Source organism: Dryobates pubescens, chromosome 29 (genome assembly GCF_014839835.1).
Source record: "Dryobates pubescens isolate bDryPub1 chromosome 29, bDryPub1.pri, whole genome shotgun sequence".
NCBI lineage: Eukaryota > Metazoa > Chordata > Aves > Piciformes > Picidae > Dryobates > Dryobates pubescens.
The window spans coordinates 2,006,312-2,028,139 of record NC_071640.1 but is presented as its reverse complement, the minus strand read 5'-3'; the positions used below and the strand labels follow the sequence as shown (position 1 = coordinate 2,028,139).

Below are 21,828 nucleotides of genomic sequence, written 5' to 3'. Positions count from 1 at the left end.
CTGGCTGTCCTTTGCTGTCCCCACAGGGCGTGATGCAGGGCACCATTCCCTACCTTGGCACCTTCCTCACGGACCTGGTGATGCTGGACACAGCCATGAAGGATTTCCTGGACGTATGTAACCTCCATCTCCACCTCTGCACAGCCACCACAGCCCCTGGGCTGGTAGATGGAGGGACTGGTCCCTCATGTGTCCTGTGCCCAGCACTGCAGCCTGGGCATCCCCTGTCTGACACTGCAGCCTGGGCTTCCTCTATCCAATGCTGCACCTTCTGTAGCCTATATCCAGCACTGCACACCCCATATCTGCCCCTGCACCTCCCTCTCTGTCTCCCCTGGAAATAGGTCACTCTTGTACTGCCCCTCACTGGAGACACCCACACTGCAGGGGCAGGAGCCAGGGTGCAGGGAGGGAGGGAGGGATGGGAAGGGTATTTTTGTGCCTGCTCCACACTGACATTGTGCTCCCTCTTTTCCAGGGTGGGCTGATCAACTTTGAGAAGAGAAGGAAGGTGAGAGGCTTGCCCTGGCAGCAGCATGGCAGGGTGGAGGGAGGAGGCTGGTGGCACAACCCTCTTTGGGGTTGATCCTTCTCCTTTTTTGTGCTGGATGTTCTCGGGGAGGGGGATTCTGGTGCTTCATAGCTGCCTCTTGTGTGTGGGACTGGGCTGCTGGTGGAGGAGGAGGCTGGGGCTGCTCACCAGGTGTGGCCTCATGGCCTTCATTTGCTGCAGGAGTTCGAAGTCATTGCCCAGATCAAGCTGCTTCAGTCAGCCTGCAACAACTACAGCTTCACACAGGAGGATCAGTTCGTGGACTGGTTCCACAGCCTGGAGCGGCTCAGCGAGGCTGAGAGGTGAGCATGAGCAAGCTGCAGGGCTGCTGGGGCCAGCAGCAGCTCCCACCACACATCTCCCCCAGCTGCTGAGCAGCTGCTGGCCCTGTGCTGCACTGGGCACGGTGCTCACCGTGCCCAGGGCTGCACAGAGCTCAAACCTTCTCCCCTGCCCCCCCAGCTACGGGCTGTCGTGTGAGATCGAGCCGCTGTCCGAGTCGGCCAGCAACACGCTGAAGGCCAAGAAAAACACAGGAATCATCAAGAGGTGGAGCGAGTGAGTCTGCTGCTCCGTGCTGGGGGGCGAGGGGGGAGCAGGGCCCAGCGTGGGGCATCCCCAGCTGAGCATCGCAGGGGACCCGGCTGGGCCGTCCAGAGAAGGGCAACGAAGCTGGGGAAGGGTTTGGAGAACAGGGCTGGGGAGGGGCAGCTGAGGAAGCTGGGGGTGTTTAGTGTGGAGAAGAGGAGGCTGAGGGGAGACCTCATTGCTCTCTGCAGCTCCCTGAGAGGAGATTGGAGCCAGGTGGGGGGGTTGGTCTCCCTAATACCAGGTGATAGAAGGAGGGTAAATGGCTTCAAGTTGTGCCAGGGGAGGGTTAGGTTGGGGATTAGGAAAAATGTCTTTGCTGCAAGAGTGGCCAGGGGTTGGCACAGGCTGCCCAGGGAGGTGGTGGAGTCCCCATGCCTGGAGGTGTTTAAGAACAGTGTGGTCACAGCACTTGGGGGCCATGGTTTAGTGGCCATGGTGGTGTTGGGTTGCTGGTTGGACTGGATGACCTCAGAGGGCTTTTCCAACCCAAGCAGTTCTGTGCCTCTACGAAGGGCTCCCTTGCTCTGCTCCCTCCTTACCCACCCCACGTCTCTCCTGGCAGCCGGCAGCCGCCCAGCACTGAGCCCTGTGCCAGTGGCAGCTCGCACTCCAAGTCCTTCGACCAGCTCAAGTGTGGGCAGTACCTGTGCAGCGGGGACGCCACCGACTCCGTCAGCGTCACCTCCGCCGGCTCCAGCAGCTCCGACGTGGAGGAGATCAACATCAGCTTCATCCCCGAGTCCCCTGACTGCCAGGAGAAGAAGGTGTGGAGCGGCCCAGAGGGTCTGGGTCTCCAGAGGCGGGTTGGGGGGGGAGCGGGTGGGGGTCCCAGGGGCTGCTTTTTGACCCTCCAGGGCCGGGGCTGCCCCTGTGCCTCCGGCCGCTGGAGTCGTGTCGGTGCCCCCTCCCCTTGTCACAGGTCAGTGAGACCCCTCTGGCCTCCCTCCCCCAGCGCTGGTACGCCCCGTCTGTGGCCGACGGAGAAGCTAAACCCACTGTGTCCTCCGCATCCCCTCTCCTCCCTGCCCTCCAGTTCTGGGAGTCCACCTCCCTTTCCTCGCTGGACACGTCGGGCATCGGCTCGGGCTCCAGCAGTGCCTCGTCCTCCTCTGTCTCCTCCACGCCGGTGACAGCCTCCCGCACCCACAAGCGCTCGGTCTCCGGCATCTCCAGCTACTCCTCCCTCTCGCTCCCCCTCTACAACCAGCAGGTCGACGACTGCTGCATCATCCGCGTCAGCCTGGCCGTGGACAACGGCAACATGTACAAGAGCATCTTGGTTAGTGGAGACCCCCCCGGGGGGGGGGAACCACGGAGCTGCTGGGGGAAGGGTCTGTTGAAACAGGGCTGGTGAGGAGCAGCTGAGGGAGCTGGGCTTGATTAGCCTGGACAGAAGAGGAGGAAGCTGAGGGGAGAGCTCCGAGAGGAGGTTGGAGTGAGCTGGGGGTTGATCTCTGCCCCCTAGTTCCAGGTGGTAGAAGGGGAGAGGAAATGGCCTCAAGTTGTGCCAGGGGAGGGTTAGGTTGGAGATTAGGGAAGATTTCTTTGCTGCAAGAGTGGTCAGGGACTGGCACAGGCTGCCCAGGGAGGTGGTGGAGTCCCCAGCCCTGGAGGTGTTCAGAAACCTGTGGCCATGGCCCTTGGGGCCATGGTTGAGTGGTCATTTTGGGAGGGGGGGGGGGGGAGGCTTTGTGGAGTTGTGCACCCCCAGGTTAACGAAGCTCTGCACTCACAGGTGACGAGCCAGGATAAGACCCCGGTCGTCATTCGCAAGGCCATGGCCAAACACAACCTGGATGGGGATCGGCCTGAGGACTATGAGCTGGTGCAGATCATCTCAGAGGAGAGAGGTGTGTGCTGGGCTGGGGGGCGCTCTCCTTGGGGCTCCAGCCCTGCCTGCCCATGCAGCCCAGCAGCCTGGGCAGCACCAAGGTGGGGCTGGGCTGGGAGGTGAGAGCAAGAGGGATCTCAGCACCTTGGGGACAGCTCTCAGCCCCACTCTGAGCCCCATTTTGACCCCTTGGTCCTTTCCCAGAGCTGAAGATCCCTGACAATGCCAACGTCTTCTACGCCATGAACTCGGCTGCCAACTACGACTTCGTGCTGAAGAAGCGAGGCTTCGCCAAGGGGGTGAAGATCAAGCATGGCTCCAGCTCCACCTTGCCCAGGATGAAGCAGAAAGGCCTGAAGATCGCCAAAGGCATCTTCTAGCCTCAGCCCCACTGCCACCCATCACCGACGGGGCCTTGGGGGGCAGGCTGCTCCGGGCTTGGCTGTGGCCGGGCCTGGCAGTGCCCGGCGCGGGGAGAGGAACCACCTCCAGCACCGAGAGCCTGGGGCGCAGCGGCAACCAGTGCCAGCCACCAGCTCTCTCTCCCTCTGCACAAGTCCCCCCTTTCTATCAGGTGTTCTTTTGTACCCAGGAAGGCAGCAGAGGGAGGGGCTGCGTCTCTCCTCTCTTTTATCCTTTTGTAAACCTTCCACGGGGCGACGCTCAGCCCAGAGCCGGAGCCTGCCTCTGCCGTAGGTGCCTTGTGCCCGAGCCAGCCGGGGAGCTGGCAGAGGGGCCCTTTGCAAGGAGCAGAGCACGAGCCATCAGCCCAGGGCTGCTAAAGCCCTCCCCACACCGTGTGGTGCTCTCCTCCCTGGCTTTCCTGGCGTTGTTTTACCTCCACGTCCTTCCTCCCTGGGATACCTGGCGTGGACACCGCCGCCCGCCCCCGCCTGTCCTGCCCTCGGGAGAAGCCGTCGGCGCCCCGGGCTGGGAGGTGAGCTGGAAAGGATGGAGGCCTGCTCGGAGCCCCGTGATGGAGCAGGTGCCTCGTGCTCTCAACTGGAAGCCTCACTCCTCTCCCCCATCCAGCCCCTCCTCCAGCTGGATTTGGATGGCCACGCTCAAACCTGCACCAAAGATGCGGCGCCAGCGTCTCTCTCTTCTGCCGTGGCGGGGGGGGAGGGGGAGCTGTGCACCGTGCCCCCAGTGCTGCCAGCCTGAGGAGGAGGAGGAGGAGAGCAAACTTCTGTCCTGACTTGTGTAAATAAGAGACTTCTGGGTCTCGTGAGGAGAGCTCCCAGCTCCCACCACCGCCTGAGCCACAGAAAAGTGCCACTCGCCTTGGGCTGTAAGCAGACTGTCTCAAACACTGGCCAGGGGAGGAGCAGCAGGCAGACTTTCTTTCTTTCTTCCTTTTGGTTTTGTTTTATATATAAAACAAAGTTTACTGATTTCCCCCCCTCCCCTCCCCTCCCCTCCCCCCCTTTTCAATATTTATTGGTTGTAAATAGAAAGAGATGAACTTGTACATTTTACTAATCCAGCCTCTCCCCCTTGTCCTGCAGCCCAGGCCCTCTCCTCTCCCCCACCCTGCTTACTGAAGGCTGCTGGGAGGGATGTTGGCAGCAGCAGCAGCACTCTGTTGCACTGGTGGGGTGCAGACCCCGCTGGCCACCCCCCTCCCTTGTTTCTCTACCATTAGTTGCTCAAGCAGGGGCAGAGATGCTCATTTTAATCGTTGTAGGAAACACTAACTGAAGGGGGAACCTCTTTTGTTTTTTGCTCCTGGCTCTCTCTCCTTTTGAAGCTCTTCCTTCCAGCCTCTCTTCCCTGGTTCCTGTCTGCCTGTGCTGCCAGGCAGGTTCGGCACCTTGCCCCGCCCAAGGAGAGGGGCCGGGGGATGCAGCAACACTGCAGGGCCGTGCTCAGCGGGCTGGGGCTGGGCTGCAGACCCCTGGCATCGGGTGGGGAAGAGGCTGCTTGGGTGGGAGCGTGGCTGGCACTGAGCTGTCCCAGCCCCGTGCCCCCTCGGGTGGCATCGCCCGGCGCTGCACATGATGGGAGCCCCCTGGCTCCCTGACGCAGCGGCAGCCTCCTGCCTCCCACCCTGCCCGAAGCCCAGCCCTTGGGCACCAGCATCCTGGGGCCTTCCCTCTGCTCTGTGCCTGTCAGCTCCAGGCCCCTGCTGCTCCCCTCCCCTCCCCCCAGTGTCACTGGAGGGACTGGCTGTACCATATGTATTTTGTACCACTTCAATGAAGGAGCACACTGCCCGGTGTGACTTGTACACAGCACTGTAATTAGTCTTTGCAATAAAATACTGATGCTCAACTGGCTCTGCTCCCAGGCAGGGCTTGTCCTGGCCTCCTTTCCCAACATGCTAGCATGGTCCTGGAGAAAGAGGGGACCTGACTGCAGCCAAGGTGAGAGATTTGGGAAGGCAGCTTCTCCTTTCTGGTGTGTTGCCAGGGCAACTTCTCCTCTGTTCTGGTGCATCAGCAGCTGGTTTGGATTCTGGGCATGCTCTTGGGAGTTTGTTGAGGGTGTTTGAGGGCTTTTTAGCCAGCAGTGATGTAGGCAATGGCTCCCTACCATCAGGAATGATGTCTGTCAGCAGTGCAGAGAGGTTGCTGTCATCTTAGTGCAAGTTCTGCTTTCCCACACCCTGGGCATGGTGGCTGAACCCTCAGCTCTCAGGGTGCAAGAGCAGAGATAAATCTGCTCAACAGCAGCCAGACTGCTCCCTGACTTCATACATAGTCCAGAATCTCTGTCTCCATTTCATTTTCACTCCCATCAGAAGGCTTGAAGTCTTCTTCTTCCTCCTCCTCTTCATCATCCTCATCCTCGCCAGACTCATATGCCAGCTGCTCTTTGCCATCTTCACTGCTTGTTGTATTTGAGAAAAGAGCTAAATTGGGAAGAAAGAAAGAGACTTTGATGCCTCCCTCAGTGGAACCTCAGGGCATTTGTAGCAGAGTTCATAACCCATGTGAGAAGAAGGCAGCAGCCAGAGGGGCACAGCTAATGTTGCACATCTAATAGAGTTTGATCAAGCCCAAAGCAATCTCTTCTAATGCAGGAGAGCAGCACAACAGGGGAGCTGCAGTGCTGTGCCTCCTCTCCTAGCCAATTCTGAGCCAGTTCCCTGAGCTACTGCTTTGGCCCAGCAGCACACAAAAATGATTTGCTCACTTCTTGGTCAATTAATAGCATCAATAAATAGTAAAATGCTCCCAACAGATCCATCAGGAAGAATTAAGATCTTGATTCTCACTGGGCAAAGCCATTTAAAACCTGAAGGTTGTGATACCAAGAAGCTGAACCAAAAAAACCTTTGCTCCCAGCCACTGCTAATCCCAACCCAAGTTCCTGCTGCAGGACACCAGCCTCAGCTGCTCACACAGCCATGAGCTACACCAGGTGTAGCACAAAGGAGGAGGTACCTCCAGTAGCTGAAGGGGGCCTACAAGAAAATGGGGGAGAGACTTTGTGCAAGGGCTTGTAGGGATTGGGCAAGAGGGAATGGATTGAAGCTTGAGGAGAGGAGATTTAGACTGAAGATTAGGAAGACATTCTTGAGAGGGAGGGTGGGGAGACACTGGAACAGGTTGCTTAGGGAGGTTGTGGATGCCCTCTCCCTGGAGGTGTTCAAGGCCAGGCTGGACGAAGCCTTGAGCAACCTGGGCTGGTGGGAGCTGTCCCTGTCCATGGCAGGTGGGGTTGGAACTGGATGATCTTTAAGATCCTTTCCAACCCAACCCATTCTGTGATTCTATAATTCAGACTTGACATGGCCCTGGGCAGCCTGAGCCAGTTGGAGGTGTCCCTGCTGCCTGCAGGGGGATAGGCTTTGACCTTCCACCCCAATGCAACCTGTGTGATTCTACGAAGTACAGGCGCATGACTGCCCCCAGTGCTGGCTGCAACAGCCTTCCTCAGCCCACCAGGGCTCAGCACCCTCAGGGAAGGTAGATGTTGATGCTGGGGTGCATCCTTACCAGGCCTGGTGGATCTGATGATCTGCTTTATCATCAGGGACATGGTGTCCCGCAGCTCGTCGCTGGTCTTGGGCAGGCACCAGCCGTCCCGCTCCGTGCACTCCGCCTCTGCGCCGTCGTTCCGGTGGATGATCTTCTGGAGGCTGAGAGAGCAGCAGAAGGCAAGGAATTGTTACACATCTTCTACACACTAGGCTTCAAATGAGAGCAGTTTACTTCCCTGAGGTGGAGCAGCATGGTTGGTAACTGCCACGTGGGGGAAGTTTGCTCCCTTCTTATTCTGAGTCACAGAATCGTTTAGGCTGCAGAAGACTGGAAAAGAGTCCAACCATTAACCCAACACTACCAAGGCTGCTGTTAAACCATGACCCTCAGCACCACATCTACACAGCTCTGAAATCCCTCCAGGGATGGGGACTCCACCACTGCCCTGAGCAGCCTCTTTGTGCACCCTATGGGTGCAGCAACTGTTCCTCGTGTCCAACTGAATCCCCTCCTGGTACAACTTGAGGCCCTTTCCTCTCATCCTGTCACTTGCTACTTGGGCTCCAACCTCCTCTCTGGGAGTTGCAGAGAGCAATGAGGTCTCCCCTCAGCCTTCTCCACACTAAACACCCCCAGTTCCCTCAGCTGCTCCTCCCTAGCCCTCTTCTCCAGACCCTTCTCCAGCTTGGTTGCCCTTCTCTGGATGTGCTCCAGCCCCTCAATGTCTTTATTGTAGTGATGGAAAGAAGCTAAACACCTCTTAAATATCTGGTGGAGAAGAGAGAGGGGAATGGCCTGGATGCAAGCAAGATCCAGGCTCTGACCTCTAGCTGTGACAGCAGGCTCAGCTGCCAGGGGGCAGTACCTGTCCACGTTGAGGTCACAGAGCTGGTAGAACATCTGCCGGTAGGGGGGCAAGGCTCCTTCCCGGAATATGTAGATGGATTCCTGAGGGAAAGAAAGCAGGGAAGGATTCAGGAGCCCCACAGCTCTGGCATTACTGAAAAGTACTTCAGTGGCCTGGTTCAAGAAGGCACTTCCAACACTAATCAGTTCCAGGGCTTGGGTGTTCACAGGGCCAAGGATAAAGCTGAATGAGGAAGGCAGAACAGTTTCATAGCATCACAGAACAGCTCAGGTTGGAAGGGACCTCAAGAGTTGATCTGCTTCAACCTCTCCACACCTCTCAGCTAGACTCAGCTGCTCCAGGCCTCATCTGACCTGGCCTTGAACACCCCTCATCACCTCTAAGGTTAGGCTTGAGCAGAACAATCCCATGGGGTAGTATGGAAGGGACACACTCGGTGCAGAGCAGGGAAGCACTGTAGTGATGTGGACAATCAGCAGCTTCCCAGGTACACCTGAGGTCATCAGCTCACCCACAGATGTCCCCTTAATCACTGTCTGAAGAGGGAACCCCACATTTTCAGTCAGGGATTTCAAGCTTCTGGTAAAAGAGAGGGCTGCTCACCTTCAGTTTGTACCTGCTGGAGGCAGGCTTCTTCGCCCCGCCGGCAGCCGCCGTGCCCAGCCCCTGCTTCAGGTCATGGACACTGACTGTGTGACTTACTGAAAGACACAGAAAGAGAGTCCTAACCAGGGCTCTTCCACTCTGCTGCTGCCTTGGTTTGGCTGGGAGAGAATCCCAGGCCAGCCACGCTCTGCAGGCCACCAGCGGTGTTGAGCTAGCCAGGAGCTTAAGCTGGGAGGGGGCAAAGGGCAGGGCAGCTGCCCTGGGCTGGCTGCAGGTGTGCCCCATCCCATCAGCATCATGCTCAGTATAAAAGGGGCAGTTTGCTAAGGATGGGGGCTGCTCCTGCATCTCTCTATCCCTTCTTCCTTCTCCCCCTCATTCCTGGAGGGCTTTGTTCACCAGCCTGCTCCTGATGACTCTTTCCTGCTTCTTGTGACCACTGAACATTCACTAGGCTGAGCATAACTTTAGAGCCTTTTAATCTGCATCAGTATTAGCATTTGCTTTGCTGCTTCATTAAATCCATTTTCAATTCACTCCCTGGGGCTCCTCTCCCTTCCCTGATTCCCTTTCCCAGCTGGGGAGGGAGTGATAAAACAACTGCTGCAATTTTAGGCCAGGGGCTAAATGAGGACAGCTGGTCAGCAAGACCCGAAGCCACCCAGCAACTGAGCATGTGGTGCTCCTTCTTCAGAGGTTCTTCAGCCAGCCAGAGGAGAAGGGGTGAGTCTGGTGGCTTTTTTTCCATGTTTCTGTCCTTTTGATCATTTCTACTCTCCCTTGATGATGAAAACAACTCTTCCCTTGCTCTGCACTATCACTGAAGTGAATGCTGAGGTCCCAGTGTTGCTTGCTCCCTTCTGCCTGCTAACAGCAGCTGTGGTTCAGCCAGACATGCACCAGAGAATCTCCTGCCAGGGTAAAAGACTCACAGAATCAATTTGGTTGGGAAAGACCTCTAAGACCATTGAGCCCAATCATTCTCCATCTCTGCCATGTTTGGGGCTAAACCATGTCCCTCAGCACCACACCTCTGCATCTGATCAACACCTCCAGAGATAGGGATTTGACCTCCCTGGGGAGCCTGTGCCAGTCTTTGAGAACCCTTTCAGTGAAGAAGTTTCTTCTAATGCCCAACCTAAACCTCCCCTGGGGGGCAACTTGAGGACATGTCCTCTTGTTACTAGTGAGGAGAGACCAACTCCCACCTCACTATAACCACCTCTCACAGCACCTCCCAGCAGGAGGCTCTGCTGCTGCCTCAACAGCACCACCATATTCTAACCAGCTCCAGTTTTGGCTCAGCTGGAACACAGAAGACCTTTTCACAGGCAGAAGAGCCAAGCAGCCCTCCTGCTGGGCTGGGTTCCATACCTTGCTTCTTGACAGTGATGGGCAGGCTGTAGTTATAGGTGCTGCGTTTTGCTTTCACAGGCATATCATTAGGGGCATAACCTAGAGGAGAGAAAAGAAAACCACTGATGAGCTGAGGGGGAGCTCCCTGGCTCAGTAACAAGTGCTGAAAGGCTGGGTGGCCCTTGGGATATGTTGACTTTATAGCAAGATGAGGAGAGGAGAACTATCAGCCCAATAAAACCCTTGAATTTGCCTAGAGGGAGATGTGATCTGATGGCACTGAGGATGCAGCTCTGTCATGGAGATAGTAGATGAGCTCAGAAAGTCCTTTCCCTCAGCAAAATCAGAGCAAGGGAGCTCTGTTCCCTTGTGTCTCCAGGTCTGAGACCTCACATCAGGAAGGGGAGTTTCTTGAGGAAAAGCCTCCATGTAAGGAACAGCATCTAGTGCTCAGTGTCTCCCCTGAGCAAGAGGGAGGATCTGGGTTGGAAAGGATCTCTGAAGGTCATCTAGTCTAACCCCCTCTGCAGTAAGCAGGGGCATCCTCAAGATGGTCTCCTCCATCCACTGGGGCTTAAAGACATGGAGGAGGGAAGTCAGCCAGCTGTCCATGAGCCTGGGGTGTGCCAGATGAGGAAAGACTGCACACTATCACATAAAGTATTAAAGCAGCTCAAGGAAGAACCACAGCAAGCAATGAATGAGCTTAGAAAGTGTCATCTTCAGCAGGACAAAGGAGTCTGAAAAACCAGTAAGAAGAGAAGCACTACCAGGATTAAGCAGAAAGCAGAGAGAGCAGCTCTGGGTTGGGTCCTTTTACCATATTTCATTCCACAGCGAATTCTGAAGTCCAGAACTTGGTAGATCTTTGCCTCAGGATCTTTTCTGGGGTCATAGCCAAACCTAACCCACAAGCTTCTCCATGGACCTGTTAACTGCACAAGAGGGAAGATGGTTACAAAACCCCAGCACTGTTACAGAGGTTCTTCAGTTCTCAGGTGATCCTAAGGTCTCCCATTTGGGCCCAAAGGTGACTTCTTTTAGCAGCTCTTGCCATGGTTTCCCCCCTCCCCGTGTTTCTACATCCTGAAACTCAGGCAATCAATGCAACAAAACACAAATATTTGTGTGCTTGCACAAGCTAAAATGCAAGGAAAATTCTGCCTCCAGCTGGACAGCTGATGTGAGTGCCTGACTGAAGTGAACTGATGGCAAGAACCACTGGAGTAAACAGTTCCTGAAGCTTCCATGGCTTTAAGTTCTGTTCCAAAGCAAAGTTCTCCTTCCCTCTTTCTCTTTACACACCATTAAGCTTAGGTTCTTAGTGGTAGCACCAGGAATTATAGAAACAGACTGTGAAGGAGTTGGAAGGGACCTCCAGAGATCATCAGCTACAACTCCCCTCCCAAAGCAGGATCACCCAGGGCAGGAACACATCCAGGCTGGCTTTGAAAGTCTCCAGGGAAGGAGACTCCACAACCTCTCTGGGCAGCCTGCCCCAGGGCTCTTTCACTGTGAGGGTGACAAAGTTTCTCCTCATGTTGAGGTGAAACCTCCTGGGTTCCAGCCCACATCCCTTATTCCTTGTCTTGCTACTGGGTGCCACTGAAAAGAGCCTGTCCCCTTTCTCCTGACACCCACCCCTCAGATATTTATAGACATTGATCAGATCCCCTCTCAGCCTTCTCTTCTCCACACTAAACAGTGTCAGTTCTCACAGTATTTCTTCATAGGAGAAATGTTCAAGTCCCCTACTCATCCTTGCAGCTCTTCGTTGGACCCTGTCCAGTAGACTCTTGTCCTTCTTGAACCGGAGAGCCCAACCCAGCTGGACCTTCAGACAGGCACAGGGGACAGACTCACCATGTAATAGGCCAAATATGGCAGCAGAAGCTTCAGCTTGTCTGGGTGGACACTGATGTTGGCTTTTACTGCATTCCGAGACCAGACAGGACGGACTTCAAAGAGCTGCAAGAGCACAGGAGAGCGAGAAGCGGATCAGCATCAGCAGGGCAGCTGCCCACGGGGGCTGCCTTCTGTACCAGGGCTTTTGGCCCTTCATGCCATCTACTGGGATCTCATGGCACAAAAAGGAACCAGTTGTGAGTTGGCTGCAAGGAAAGGTTCAGCTCTGGACTCGCACAAGAGTGACAGTGGCACCTAGTGACACTGGCTGCACCAGCCACAACCACCAGGAACTTTAGGGGAAGCCAGAGGAAGTGGCTGCACACAGCTCAGGACTAAGGCACCTACCTTTCTCAGCTCTTCCTCCACCTTTTTATCCACAGGATTGGTGCACACCTTCTTCCAGGTCTGCACAGCAGCATCCAGGGGTTTAGTTGGGATTTCTTCATCATCAAAGTTCACAAAGATGGCATTGTGCGGGCGCCTGGCCCTGCTGAGGCCAATCAGGTTCTCACCAGACACCTGGGGGTTGTTGTATCCCTCCCTAGGAAAGAGGAAAAGGAGCTGCTTTACCTCCTGCCTATGGCACACAAGAACCAGGAGCTTTCACTGGAACATGTGAAAATGAAGTTTGTGCTCCAAATTCTGGATGAGAAGGGACTCTGCTGTCGTGACTGCAGCTCAGGGTGGGTGAAGATGACTTTGTATTTTGTTTGAAGTGCCAAGGAAGGACAAGGAAAGATGCTTCTGTGGGAGATCTTACAGCTTGTTCTGTGAGAGGCCTTCCTGAGGCCAACCAATGCAGCTAAGCTAAATGTGTGGTATGTGAAGGTGCTGCTGAAGGACAGCAGCAAGAGAAATGAAAGATGCTTCTGTGGGAGATCTCACAGATTGTTCTGGGGAAAAAACAACCAGAAGGGGGTCAAGAAGGAGCAGGTGTGGTGAGCATGGTCACAGCAACTGTTGGCATCCACTCCTGCACACTCTCCCCTCAGCTCCAGCCCACCGGCAGCAGGCACAAAGCTGAGCTCACTGCCCCCCAGCCTGTGTGCAGTGTGCTGCGGGGGGGCAGTCATCTTCTCCACACCCCCAGGTCCTCACACCTGGCAAATCCTCAAGTGGACCTGAGGTTTTTTTCCAAGCATGCCTGCCTCTGTTGTGTGCCAAATCAGGAGGCATAAAAGAGAAGAGGGCAGAAGGTGAAATGCATGAAGAATGTATTTAGCGCTGCTCTGATGCTTCCAGAGAACAGACCCTGCAACACCGGAGTCAGAATGGATTGGAGGCACCTTCAAGTGATGAAAAAGGAAATGTTAACTTGAAGACTTGTCTGCCAGAACTACATAGCAAACAAAAAAATGTTTCCTTACTCATCCACTGCAGAAGCAAGAGCAATTTACTAGCTGAAGAGACGTGGCACTGACCGGTGCTGTATGTCTGGCCGATAGAAATAGTCCACAGGAGTGTCCAGACGTGAGAAGATCGGTGGTGGGATGTGGAGAGGTAATTCTCTGTTGAAGAACTCTTCCTTCTCTGGTTTGAGCATTAGGACTTTGTCATACATGGAGGTGTGTTTGCCATCAGGGCCAGAGTGCATGGCCAGGTACTGGAAATCAGACATCCCTGTGAGAAACAGAAGTGAAGTCACTCTGTGGCTCACGGTGAATATATCAACGCTGCTCACAGCACTCAGCTTCCAGGAGCAGGAGCCTGAGAAGGTTATGCAAAGCTTTACACAGCAAGGAGACTTGATTGTCCTTCTAGTCCTCAGTTTTTGGAGGGAAACACCTCCCCTTCCCAACAGACAAATTCACCTTTAAGCCATGTGGCCACCAAGCCAAATATTACCTTGAAATTTGTAAACAGTGGCGACAGTCCCAAGAATTTCCATTTCAAACTCAACTTCTGGCTGGATTTGTTCTTCAGTGTCCAACTGTTTCTTCTTCTTCTTTGTCCTCCTCCTCACCTTGAGCAGCATGGTGGAGGTAGGGAAGCGATTGGCACACACAGGATGGCAGTAAGGGTCCTTGGGGCGAAAATACAGCTCCAGCCTTTTGGCAGGGTCTGCATAGATCTGCCAGCAAGGGAAGCACAGTCGCCATTAGCAGCCCTCCTGCACAACCCTTCTCCCCTGGCCTCCATCTCTCTACCTCAGGGCTACGAATCGCTTCTCATCCAAACCAGCAGCTCATCACGGGGACAAGCAGCCGCTCCCACCCTGTCCGACACCTCCAGTCCCCTCTCCCGTGGAGAGCAGCCCAGGTGAGCGTGGGGTCTGCGTGGGGGCATGCAGGACCTGAGCAGCGCGGACTGCCGGGGGAAACCTGCAGCAGGTGGTTCCCCGGCTCCAGCCCCCTCCCAGGGCCGGGCTCCCCGCTGCACGCCACCACGAGCCCGCAAAGACGTCATCATTTCACGACCCCCTCCCGGTCCCCGGGGCTCAGCTCACCCGCGACACCCCCTGCTCTCCTCCCAGCGTCTGCAGCATGGCCTCGACGTCCCGCACCAGCCCCGGGTACTCCACGCACACCAGCCGCGGCGTGCGGGGCAGCTCCAGCACGGCCGAGCCCCGCTCCCCCCATTCCCTCCCCGCCGCCATCGCTCCCCGGCTCCGGTCCCCCTGCCCCACGCGGGTCCCACCCGCCAGCCGCGTCCCCCCACACCCCGCGGGCCCCGGCACGAAGGTTCCGCCGCACAATGGTTCCTACAGCGGCGAGGCGGGGCCGGACCCTGCGTGGCTCGCAGGATTCCCGTGTAGGTGCGGAGCTGGAGGCTGGTAGATTATCGTGCCCCTGGGTTTCAACTAAAAGAGGGATATTTAGACTAGAGAGAAAGAGGACGTTTTTTCACACTGAGGATGCTGAGACCCTGGCCCAGGGTGCCCAGAGAGGTGGGAGCTGCCCCATCCCTGCAACCATTCTGGCTCAGGTTGTTTGGAGCTGTGAGCAGCCTGCTCCAGTTGCAGACGTCCCTGCTGGCTGCGGGGAGATTGGAGCAGATGGACTTTAAAGGTCCCTTCCAATGCAAACTCTTCTATGAGTCTCCAACTGGACTTTCCCTGCTGGGCTTCACACAGGCAACAAGAGGAAAGAAACCCTGAGCCAAAGGGCTGCCAGAGCAAGCTGAGCCATGGCTCTGTGCTAGCAGCTTCACCAGGACATTGCTGTGTTTTGGGCCAGGGGAACACATTTTGCCTGGAGACTGGATGTCACTTGCTGGCTGACCTTAATGCTAGGGAGAGAATGCCACCATGACAAAGACACAGAGAAGCCAGCAGCACTTAGTTGAATGCAAGCTTTTAATGAAGTTGGCCTCTCTTTGAGAGGTGATTTTCTGAGCTTCACATCAGTTCCTCAAGCGTGGAGTTGTCAGTAACCAGAGGCAGACCGCGGTACACTGTGTACCAGAAGTCCACATACTTGGATCTCAGATCCTGCTTCACGGAGTTCTTGCCAATCTTGTTGTTGATTTCCAGGTAGTAGGCGCTCTTTTCACTGTAGGGTGGCCAGTTGACAGGCACCTTGGACTCGCCTGTGTTGGGATCACTGGGGAAAAGAAGGCAGAGAGGATCAGTTTTGTCACAGCGGCTTGTGGGTGCAAGCAGGGTTTGTGGTGTGTGGCTGGGGCCCCATCTGCTCAAGTGAGGCTTTCAGTGAGTGCAGAGTCTGACACTGGGAGAAGCAAGAGCAGCTCTGCCTGCTAGGAGTGACTTGCTGACCTGCAGTCTCCTCCCTCGGTCCACACATCATCCCTGGCTGCACACAGGGGCTTAACTCCTGCCCAAACACTAAGGTTTGGAAACTAAGTTGAAGCAGAGCACACAAGTTCTGAATGTGTTTCTGCTGTCCCTAGGGGTTCTCTGGATGAGAAGGATCCAGGGCAAACTCTGCCAGTGAGAGACACAGAGCCAGGCTCACAACACAAAGACAGACAGAGGATGCTCCCCTTTTGAGGACTGCTCCTTAGAAGTTGCCAGGCAGAAGCAGCAAGGCCAAAGTGCTGCAGGGAGCCCCAAATGTGGAGCTGCAATCACTCACCCTGTCCTAGCAAAGTTGGTCCAGTAGGCGATCATGGCACTGGAGACAGTCCTGTGCTTGGGCCTGTAACCCAAGGGGGTGCTGAAGGGTTTCCCAAACACATACTGCAGGTCATCAGCGTGGTCTGCCCCCACCCAGCTTGGGTAGATGGGCATGCGGGAGGGCTGGGAGAACAGGTAGCTGTATGTCTTGGCACTCCTGAGGAGAGCAAAGAGACTTGCTAAGCAGCTGTGAGTGGAGACTGTGAGCACCAAGAAGCCAGTCCCCTTCCAGTTCAGGCCTCTGAACCCCCTCTTCAGACCCTTGTGCTGCAAACACAGCGCTGTGCCTCCCCCCGCCCCGCGGTGGGCTCTGGGCTCCGGGCTCCGGTCGGGGCTGAGATGCTCACCGGGCGTTCTCCAAGTGCAGCTGCAGTGCCCGCTGTGTGGGAACCAGGAAGATGTAGTCAGTAATCAGGTCCACCACTGTCCTCTTCACGGTCTCCTTGCTTGGTTTGTCACCCCAATCTTGAGTGTAGATGTTGTATGTCAGGGTGGCTCCCTCCTCACCTCTCTCATAAGTAAGTCCTTTGACCAGGTTGAAGACCTCATCTCTGAAAGGACAGGTGGGATCAACTAATTAGAGACTGACAGCTTCAGGTGGGGCAGGGCCCATGGAAATGGATCCCAGCTCCTGTTGACATCCACATCCAAGCCTGTGGTTGACTAGAGTTTGGTGGAGTGAAAGCCAGGGATGCCATCCCAGCTCTTGGCTGTGTGTGCTTCCCAGCTTTCCCAGCAGAACAGCTAGAGGCCAAACTGGCCACAAGCTCTTTTTGTCCACACAAAGGAATCTTACAGAGTGGGTGCCCAGGATGCCTGGGATGTATCTGCTGTGGCCAAAGAGCATCAGGGCTGCCAAGCCTGTCGCTGGTGCTGAGTTCAGAAGCACCTTAAAGGAAACTTCCCCACTAGCTGGTCCTTCCTCTTGAGAGCTCTGAAGTTGGTATTGTTATGCCCTAGGCAGCCTGGTTTGGAGCGACATTGGGTCAGGTGTAAGCCCTTGGAGTCTGGGGGCTACATGAAAGCTAAGATTGCCTCTGTCCAGGGTTTTGAGAGCATCCTTTACTCACGCAGTGACTTTCACGAGGGGGCGGTTGATGGCAGGCATGTCCACGCCGGCGAAGATGTGCCCATCCATGTTGTTGACCCCACCGAGGTAGTCAATGTCAGCAGCGTTGTCAAAGAGCTTTTCTGGCATGTCTGGCAGGAAGTCTCCATCGACAACAGGAGCGAAAGGAAGGGAGTGAACCACAGGACCTGCAGCAGGAGACACAACCAGAGCCTGTCAGGAGCTGAGAAGAGGCAGATGTGCAGCCCCGGGGTGGGTGGTGGACCACAAACGTGGCCCCAGGGCCGTACCAGGCAGGTTCATCAGGTCCACCTTGTAGGCCATGGTCAGAGCCTTGGCGCTGGACTGACGCAGGCACTGAGCCAGGACGGTGCTGTTGTGTGTGGGGCAGCCAACCTTCTCCCCAATCTGCAGGAGGAGAAAGAGAAACCTCCCAGGCACTGCCCTCTCAAGCCAGGCTTCATCACTGCCTTCCCAGAGCCAGAGGTTGGGTTTCACTCAAAGCAGCACATTTGCCAAGCTGTGTGCTGGGCAGCACGGCCCTGACTGACTCCCATGCCAGTGATGCTCTTCTTTCCCAAGCCTTTGCTAGCTCTGCTCTTCTCTAAGGCAGCCCTTGTTTTGTTCTCCCTTCCCTCAAACAAGACCCAGAGGTTACCATTTTAGCTGAGGCAAGAGGATCCTTTTGGATGGCCCAGCTGCAGAGACCGACGCCGCTCTGGGTGATGGCTCTCTTGAACAGACCTTTGTTCTTTGGGCTCAGCATCTGTGGTGCCAAAGACAAGCAAGAAGCTGTCAGGAACTGCCAGACCTGCCCAATCCACCTCACACCTTGTGCACCAGTCCCAGGGAAGCCACCAGCTCTGGTGCTGTCAGCAGTCTCAGCAGTTAAAGTTGAAAGGAGATATGGTGAGAAGAGGAGCAAAGGAGGGGGCAGATGGCAAGGAAATGCCACCTCAGCAGGTGCCCCAAAAGCCGGGACACATCTGCAGCACTGATGAAATGGAAGAAGGAGGAATGGCTACAAAGCAAAGAGTTTGAGCATCACTGTCCTTAGCAAGAGAAGATTACTCAGGTGATGAGCGTGGAGTGAAGTGGTGCCAAGGGGACCATCTCTCCCAGTCAGACAGAAGAGAAGCAGCTTTGGTGGGATCCAGCGAGGACAACACACCTGCAGGGACACACTGGCAGCACCAGCTGACTCCCCAAAGATAGTGATGTTATCTGGGTCACCTCCAAAGGCTCTGATGTTCCTCTTCACCCAGGCAATAGCCATGTGCTGGTCCTTCAGCCCGTAGTTCCCTGAGCAACAGAAAGCACCAACCAGTGAACAAGGGCTCAGCAAAGCCCAGAAGAGCCATGAGGAGGTGCCCTGGAGAGGGAGCAGCTGTGGTACCTGGCATGTTTTCATCTCCTGTGCTCAGGAAGCCCAAGGGCCCCAGGCGGTAGTTGACGGTCACCACGATGACCTTGCCCCTCACGGCGATCTCCTCTCCATCATAGAGGTAGTTATCAAGGAAGTTGGCTCCCTGGCTCCCTCCAAGGATGAAGGCACCACCATAGATCCAGATCATCACTGGCAGCTTGGTAGAGACTGAGAGGGAAAGATGAAAAGCAGCCTGAGCCACAGCACAGCTGGAAGGTGCTGCCCACCCCTGCCCTGCACCCCCTGGCTGAGCATCGCTCCACCTGGCCACGAGCAGACACTGTGCTGGGCAATGGCCTGTGGCCAAGAAGGTCCCCACCGGGCAGAGGAAGCTGAACCTCCCAACAGGCTGTAGCTGAGGGACGTTGGTTGGCATGGCTCCCACCTTTCCCTCTGAAAAATCAATGCTCCTGCAGTTGCCCACTATGGGAGCACAGCTGCTGAGTGATGCTCCACAGCAACTTGTCCACCAAAGGCAAGGGAGAAGCCCCTGCCCAGCTGTCTGGCCAGCACATACCCTGCTTCCTCTCTTGAGGGACCCAGATGTTCAGGTAGAGACAGTCCTCGCTCCCACGGACATCAGTCTGTGTGAGTTTCAGCTGCATGCAGCGGCTCTTGAACGACTTTGCACTCAGTGTTCCTGAGAGGAGAGAGAGAAGGCAGCAGGTCCTGGTTAGAGACACCAATTCCCTTGCTGTCCATCCATCCTCTCCTCCATCAGTCTAATGCAGGGGCAGCAAAGCCTCCCCAGCTGCTGTGAGCAGCCCAAGGGAGTGACAAAGTGGGACCTTCATCCATGTGAACTAACTCTGGACACCTAAGCTATGGGCAGAGGAGATGAAGGTGCCCTGCTTTGGCTTTATTTTTTTCATGTGGTTACTTGAGCTGCTTGAAAGAACCTTCCAGAGCCTGAGGGGAGCCTTCCAGTGCCTGAAGGGGGCTACAGGAAAGCAGGAGAGGGAGCTTTCACAAGGGCCTGTGGTGACAGGACAAGGGGCAGTGGTTTGAAGCTAGAGCAGGGGAGATTTAGATTGGCCATTAGGAAGAAGTTCTTTACTGTGAGGGTGCTGAGGCAGTGAAATGGGTAGCCCAGAGAAGCTGTGGACACCACATCCCTGGAAGTGTTTAAGACCAGGCTGGATGAGGCTAGTGGGAGATATCCCTGCCCATGGCAAGGGGGGTTGGAACTGGATGATCTTGAAGGCCCTTTCCAACTCCAGCCATTGTGTGAATCTATGGGAGACTCAGACACAGACTCTCATAGCCCCCAGGAGACTCAAAGCTTTTTGTTGGTGCTGTGTAGTAGGTAAAAGCAGGCAACAACATCTTTGGCTTGTTGATAATGGAGTAAAGAGAGAGAAGGGAGAGTAAAACCCCAGACCAAAGGCATGCAAAAGCTGGACCTTACCTTCCCATCCAGGGTGAGGCTGAGGGTCTTCCAGAGTCTTGGTAGGAGCAGCAAAGGGGATCCCACGGAAGATGTCCACAGAGCCCTTGAAGAGTCCCAGCTTTTTGTTCTCACCTTCCACAAAGCCTCCCTCGGTGAGCACCACACCCAGCTGCATGTGGTACCATGGAGAAGAGAAAATCCATCACACAAGCCCTTCCCAGCACATCCAACCAGCACCACCATGGCCGCCAAACCACGGCCCCAAGTGCCATGGCCACTCCTTTCTGCAACACCTCCAGGCATGGGGACTCCACCACCTCCCTGGGCAGCCTCTGCCAATCCCTGACCACTCTTGCACCAAATAAATTTTTCCCAGTCTCCAACCTAAAGCTCCCCTGGTGCAACTTGAAGCCATTCCCTCTTGTTCTACCACCTGGTATCAGGGAGAAGAGACCAATCCCCACTTGACTGCAGCCTCCTTTCAAGGAGCTGCAGAGAGCAATTAGGTCTCCCCTCAGCTTCCTCTTCTCCACACTGAACAGCCTCAGTTCCCTCAGCTGCTCCTCCCCAGCTCTGTTCCCCAGACCCTTCCCCAGCTTTGTTGCCCTTCTCTCCATGCTCCAGCCCTCAATATTCTTCCTGGAGTGAGAGGCCCAAAACTGAACTCACTATTCCCAGAGTGACCTCACCGGCACCCAGTACAGCGGCAGGGTCACTTCCCTGCTGCTGGCCACACTCTTGCTGACTCAGCCCAGGATGCCGTCAGCCTTCCTGGCCACCTGAGCACACTGCTGGCTCCTTTTCAGCCAGCACTCCCAGGTCTTTTCTGCTGTGCAGTCCAAACGCCCTGCAAAGCTCTAAGCAGATCTCTTGTACTCACGGTTGCTGCCCTTGCTGCCCCGAGGCAGCAGCACAAGGCAAGGCACAGGATCCCCCAGCGAGCCATGGTGTGCACACCTGAGGATACAGTCCCCAGGTGAAGCCCTGCAGGTTATATAGGCAGGAGGTTGGCTCTGTGTCAATGCCAAGACCCAGTCTGGGCTCTGAGTTGAACCAGAGTAACCTCTACAAAGTTGTCCTTCAGCAGCCTGGAGTCACCCCATGGCTGAGGTAAGTCTGTGTGAACCCTGCAGGTGTTAACTTCCATGGGCTGGAGGCCAAAGCTAAGGAAATATCTCAGGCTAACAAAGCTCCAGGGAAGAGGCAAAGTGCTGAAGCCCTGAGCAGGTTCAAGAAGCTTAAGACAAGTGCAGGAGGCTGAGATCATACTGAGCAGAGCTCATCAGAAGCCTTGCCCTGGTGACCCCCTGGGGAATGCACCAGGCCCACAAAGCTCCAGCAGACCTTCCACAACTGTGACTGGGTGGTCACAACCCAGCCAGCGATGGCAGAGGGAGGAGTAGCCAACATCACACTATCACAGTATCACTAAGGTTGGAAGAGACCTCAATGATCATTAAGTCCAACCTGTCACCACAGACCTCATGACCAGACCATGGCACCAAGTGCCACGTCCAATCCCCTCTTGAACACCTCCAGGGCTGGTGACTCCACCACCTCCCTGGGCAGCACATCCCAGTGACAAATGACTCTCTCGGCGAAGAACTTTCTCCTCACCTCCAGCCTAAACTTCCCCTGGCCCTGAAGCTCTGCCCCACTGCCTGCTTCCCTCAGTCTGCTGGGGAAGCCAAAAGGGCTGAAGAGCATCAGCTCCTGAGGACAGCATGCCCCAATCCCTGCAGAGGTTAATTATTCCCTGCCAGAAAGTGGTTTTCTGCTGCCTTGTATCCGAGGTCCCCAGCGAGGCCCAGAGCTGAAGTCATGGCTCAGGATTGGAGAAGCAGAAGGGCAGCTCAAGCCTTCAAGGCCACTTTGGAAGATGCCTTGAGCAGCCAAGTCTCTGCAAAATCTGAGCATGGGACCCTTGTGGCTCAAGGTCTGAGATGTCTCATCCTGCATCTGGAGAGGAGGAGGTGATGCTCCCCTGCTCTGCCTCCCAGCAGCCTCCGGCAGGCACAAGGCACAGACTCACCATGGAGTAAGCCAAATATGGCAAGAGAAGCTTCAGCTTGTGTGGGTGGACACTGATGCTGGCTTGTACTGCATTCTGAGGCAGGGTGGGCTTCAAAGAGCTGAAATAGTACAGAAACAACCATGGAGCTGAACACAGCAGCCTCAGTGGCATCTCCTGAGACCTGGCAGGCAGGCAGGCGCTGGATTTGCTCA

General features: G+C 55.6%; 3 protein-coding genes across 7 annotated transcripts in view; 1 reads left to right on the top strand and 2 right to left on the bottom strand.

The window, feature by feature from the left end:
* Window positions 1–3,981, top strand: part of RALGDS (ral guanine nucleotide dissociation stimulator) — a 62,119-nt gene extending 58,138 nt beyond the window's left edge. For 3 of the 5 annotated variants that reach the window (XM_054174247.1, XM_054174245.1, XM_054174243.1), the window contains exons 11-18: window positions 27–113; window positions 479–511; window positions 734–855; window positions 1,016–1,111; window positions 1,707–1,908; window positions 2,064–2,423; window positions 2,880–2,994; window positions 3,180–3,981. In XM_054174247.1, coding sequence (XP_054030222.1) covers window positions 27–113; window positions 479–511; window positions 734–855; window positions 1,016–1,111; window positions 1,707–1,908; window positions 2,064–2,423; window positions 2,880–2,994; window positions 3,180–3,355 — 1,191 coding nt within the window. In that variant the 3' untranslated portion in view covers window positions 3,356–3,981. The remainder of the gene's footprint in view (window positions 1–26; window positions 114–478; window positions 512–733; window positions 856–1,015; window positions 1,112–1,706; window positions 1,909–2,063; window positions 2,424–2,879; window positions 2,995–3,179) is intronic. The other 2 variants (XM_054174246.1, XM_054174244.1) reach the window with 2 other exon arrangements.
* Window positions 3,982–4,391: 410 nt separating this feature from the next.
* On the bottom strand, window positions 4,392–14,238 carry GTF3C5 (general transcription factor IIIC subunit 5). The gene is made up of 11 exons (XM_009896202.2): window positions 14,089–14,238; window positions 13,488–13,713; window positions 13,064–13,262; window positions 11,988–12,183; window positions 11,598–11,702; window positions 10,555–10,669; window positions 9,753–9,833; window positions 8,376–8,473; window positions 7,770–7,852; window positions 6,920–7,062; window positions 4,392–5,829 (listed from the first exon to the last, which is right to left on the bottom strand). The coding sequence occupies exons 1-11, from the start codon at window positions 14,236–14,238 to the stop codon at window positions 5,669–5,671; spliced, it is 1,557 nt and encodes a 518-aa protein (XP_009894504.2). The 3' UTR covers window positions 4,392–5,668.
* A 741-nt stretch (window positions 14,239–14,979) lies between these two features.
* CEL (carboxyl ester lipase) lies at window positions 14,980–20,558 on the bottom strand. Its single transcript, XM_009896201.2, has 11 exons — window positions 20,483–20,558; window positions 19,621–19,771; window positions 18,730–18,852; window positions 18,183–18,380; window positions 17,958–18,088; window positions 17,445–17,552; window positions 17,077–17,194; window positions 16,788–16,974; window positions 16,065–16,268; window positions 15,677–15,874; window positions 14,980–15,184 (listed from the first exon to the last, which is right to left on the bottom strand). The coding sequence occupies exons 1-11, from the start codon at window positions 20,546–20,548 to the stop codon at window positions 14,980–14,982; spliced, it is 1,689 nt and encodes a 562-aa protein (XP_009894503.2). The 5' UTR covers window positions 20,549–20,558.
* Window positions 20,559–21,828: the final 1,270 nt, after the last annotated feature.

Coding starts and splice junctions, on each gene's coding strand:
- GTF3C5 (XM_009896202.2), bottom strand. CDS start 14,238: ATGGCGGCGGGGAGGGAATGGGGGGAGCGGGGCTCGGCCGTGCTGGAG. Junction 11,703..11,987: donor TGGAGGAAGAGCTGAGAAAG/GTAGGTGCCTTA, acceptor GTGCTCTTGCAG/CTCTTTGAAGTCCGTCCTGT. Junction 7,063..7,769: donor TGTGACCTCAACGTGGACAG/GTACTGCCCCCT, acceptor CTGCTCTCTCAG/CCTCCAGAAGATCATCCACC.
- CEL (XM_009896201.2), bottom strand. CDS start 20,548: ATGGCTCGCTGGGGGATCCTGTGCCTTGCCTTGTGCTGCTGCCTCGGG. Junction 18,381..18,729: donor CCCTCAAGAGAGGAAGCAGG/GTATGTGCTGGC, acceptor TTTCCCTCTCAG/TCTCTACCAAGCTGCCAGTG. Junction 16,975..17,076: donor GGACCTGATGAACCTGCCTG/GTACGGCCCTGG, acceptor CTCCTGCTGCAG/GTCCTGTGGTTCACTCCCTT.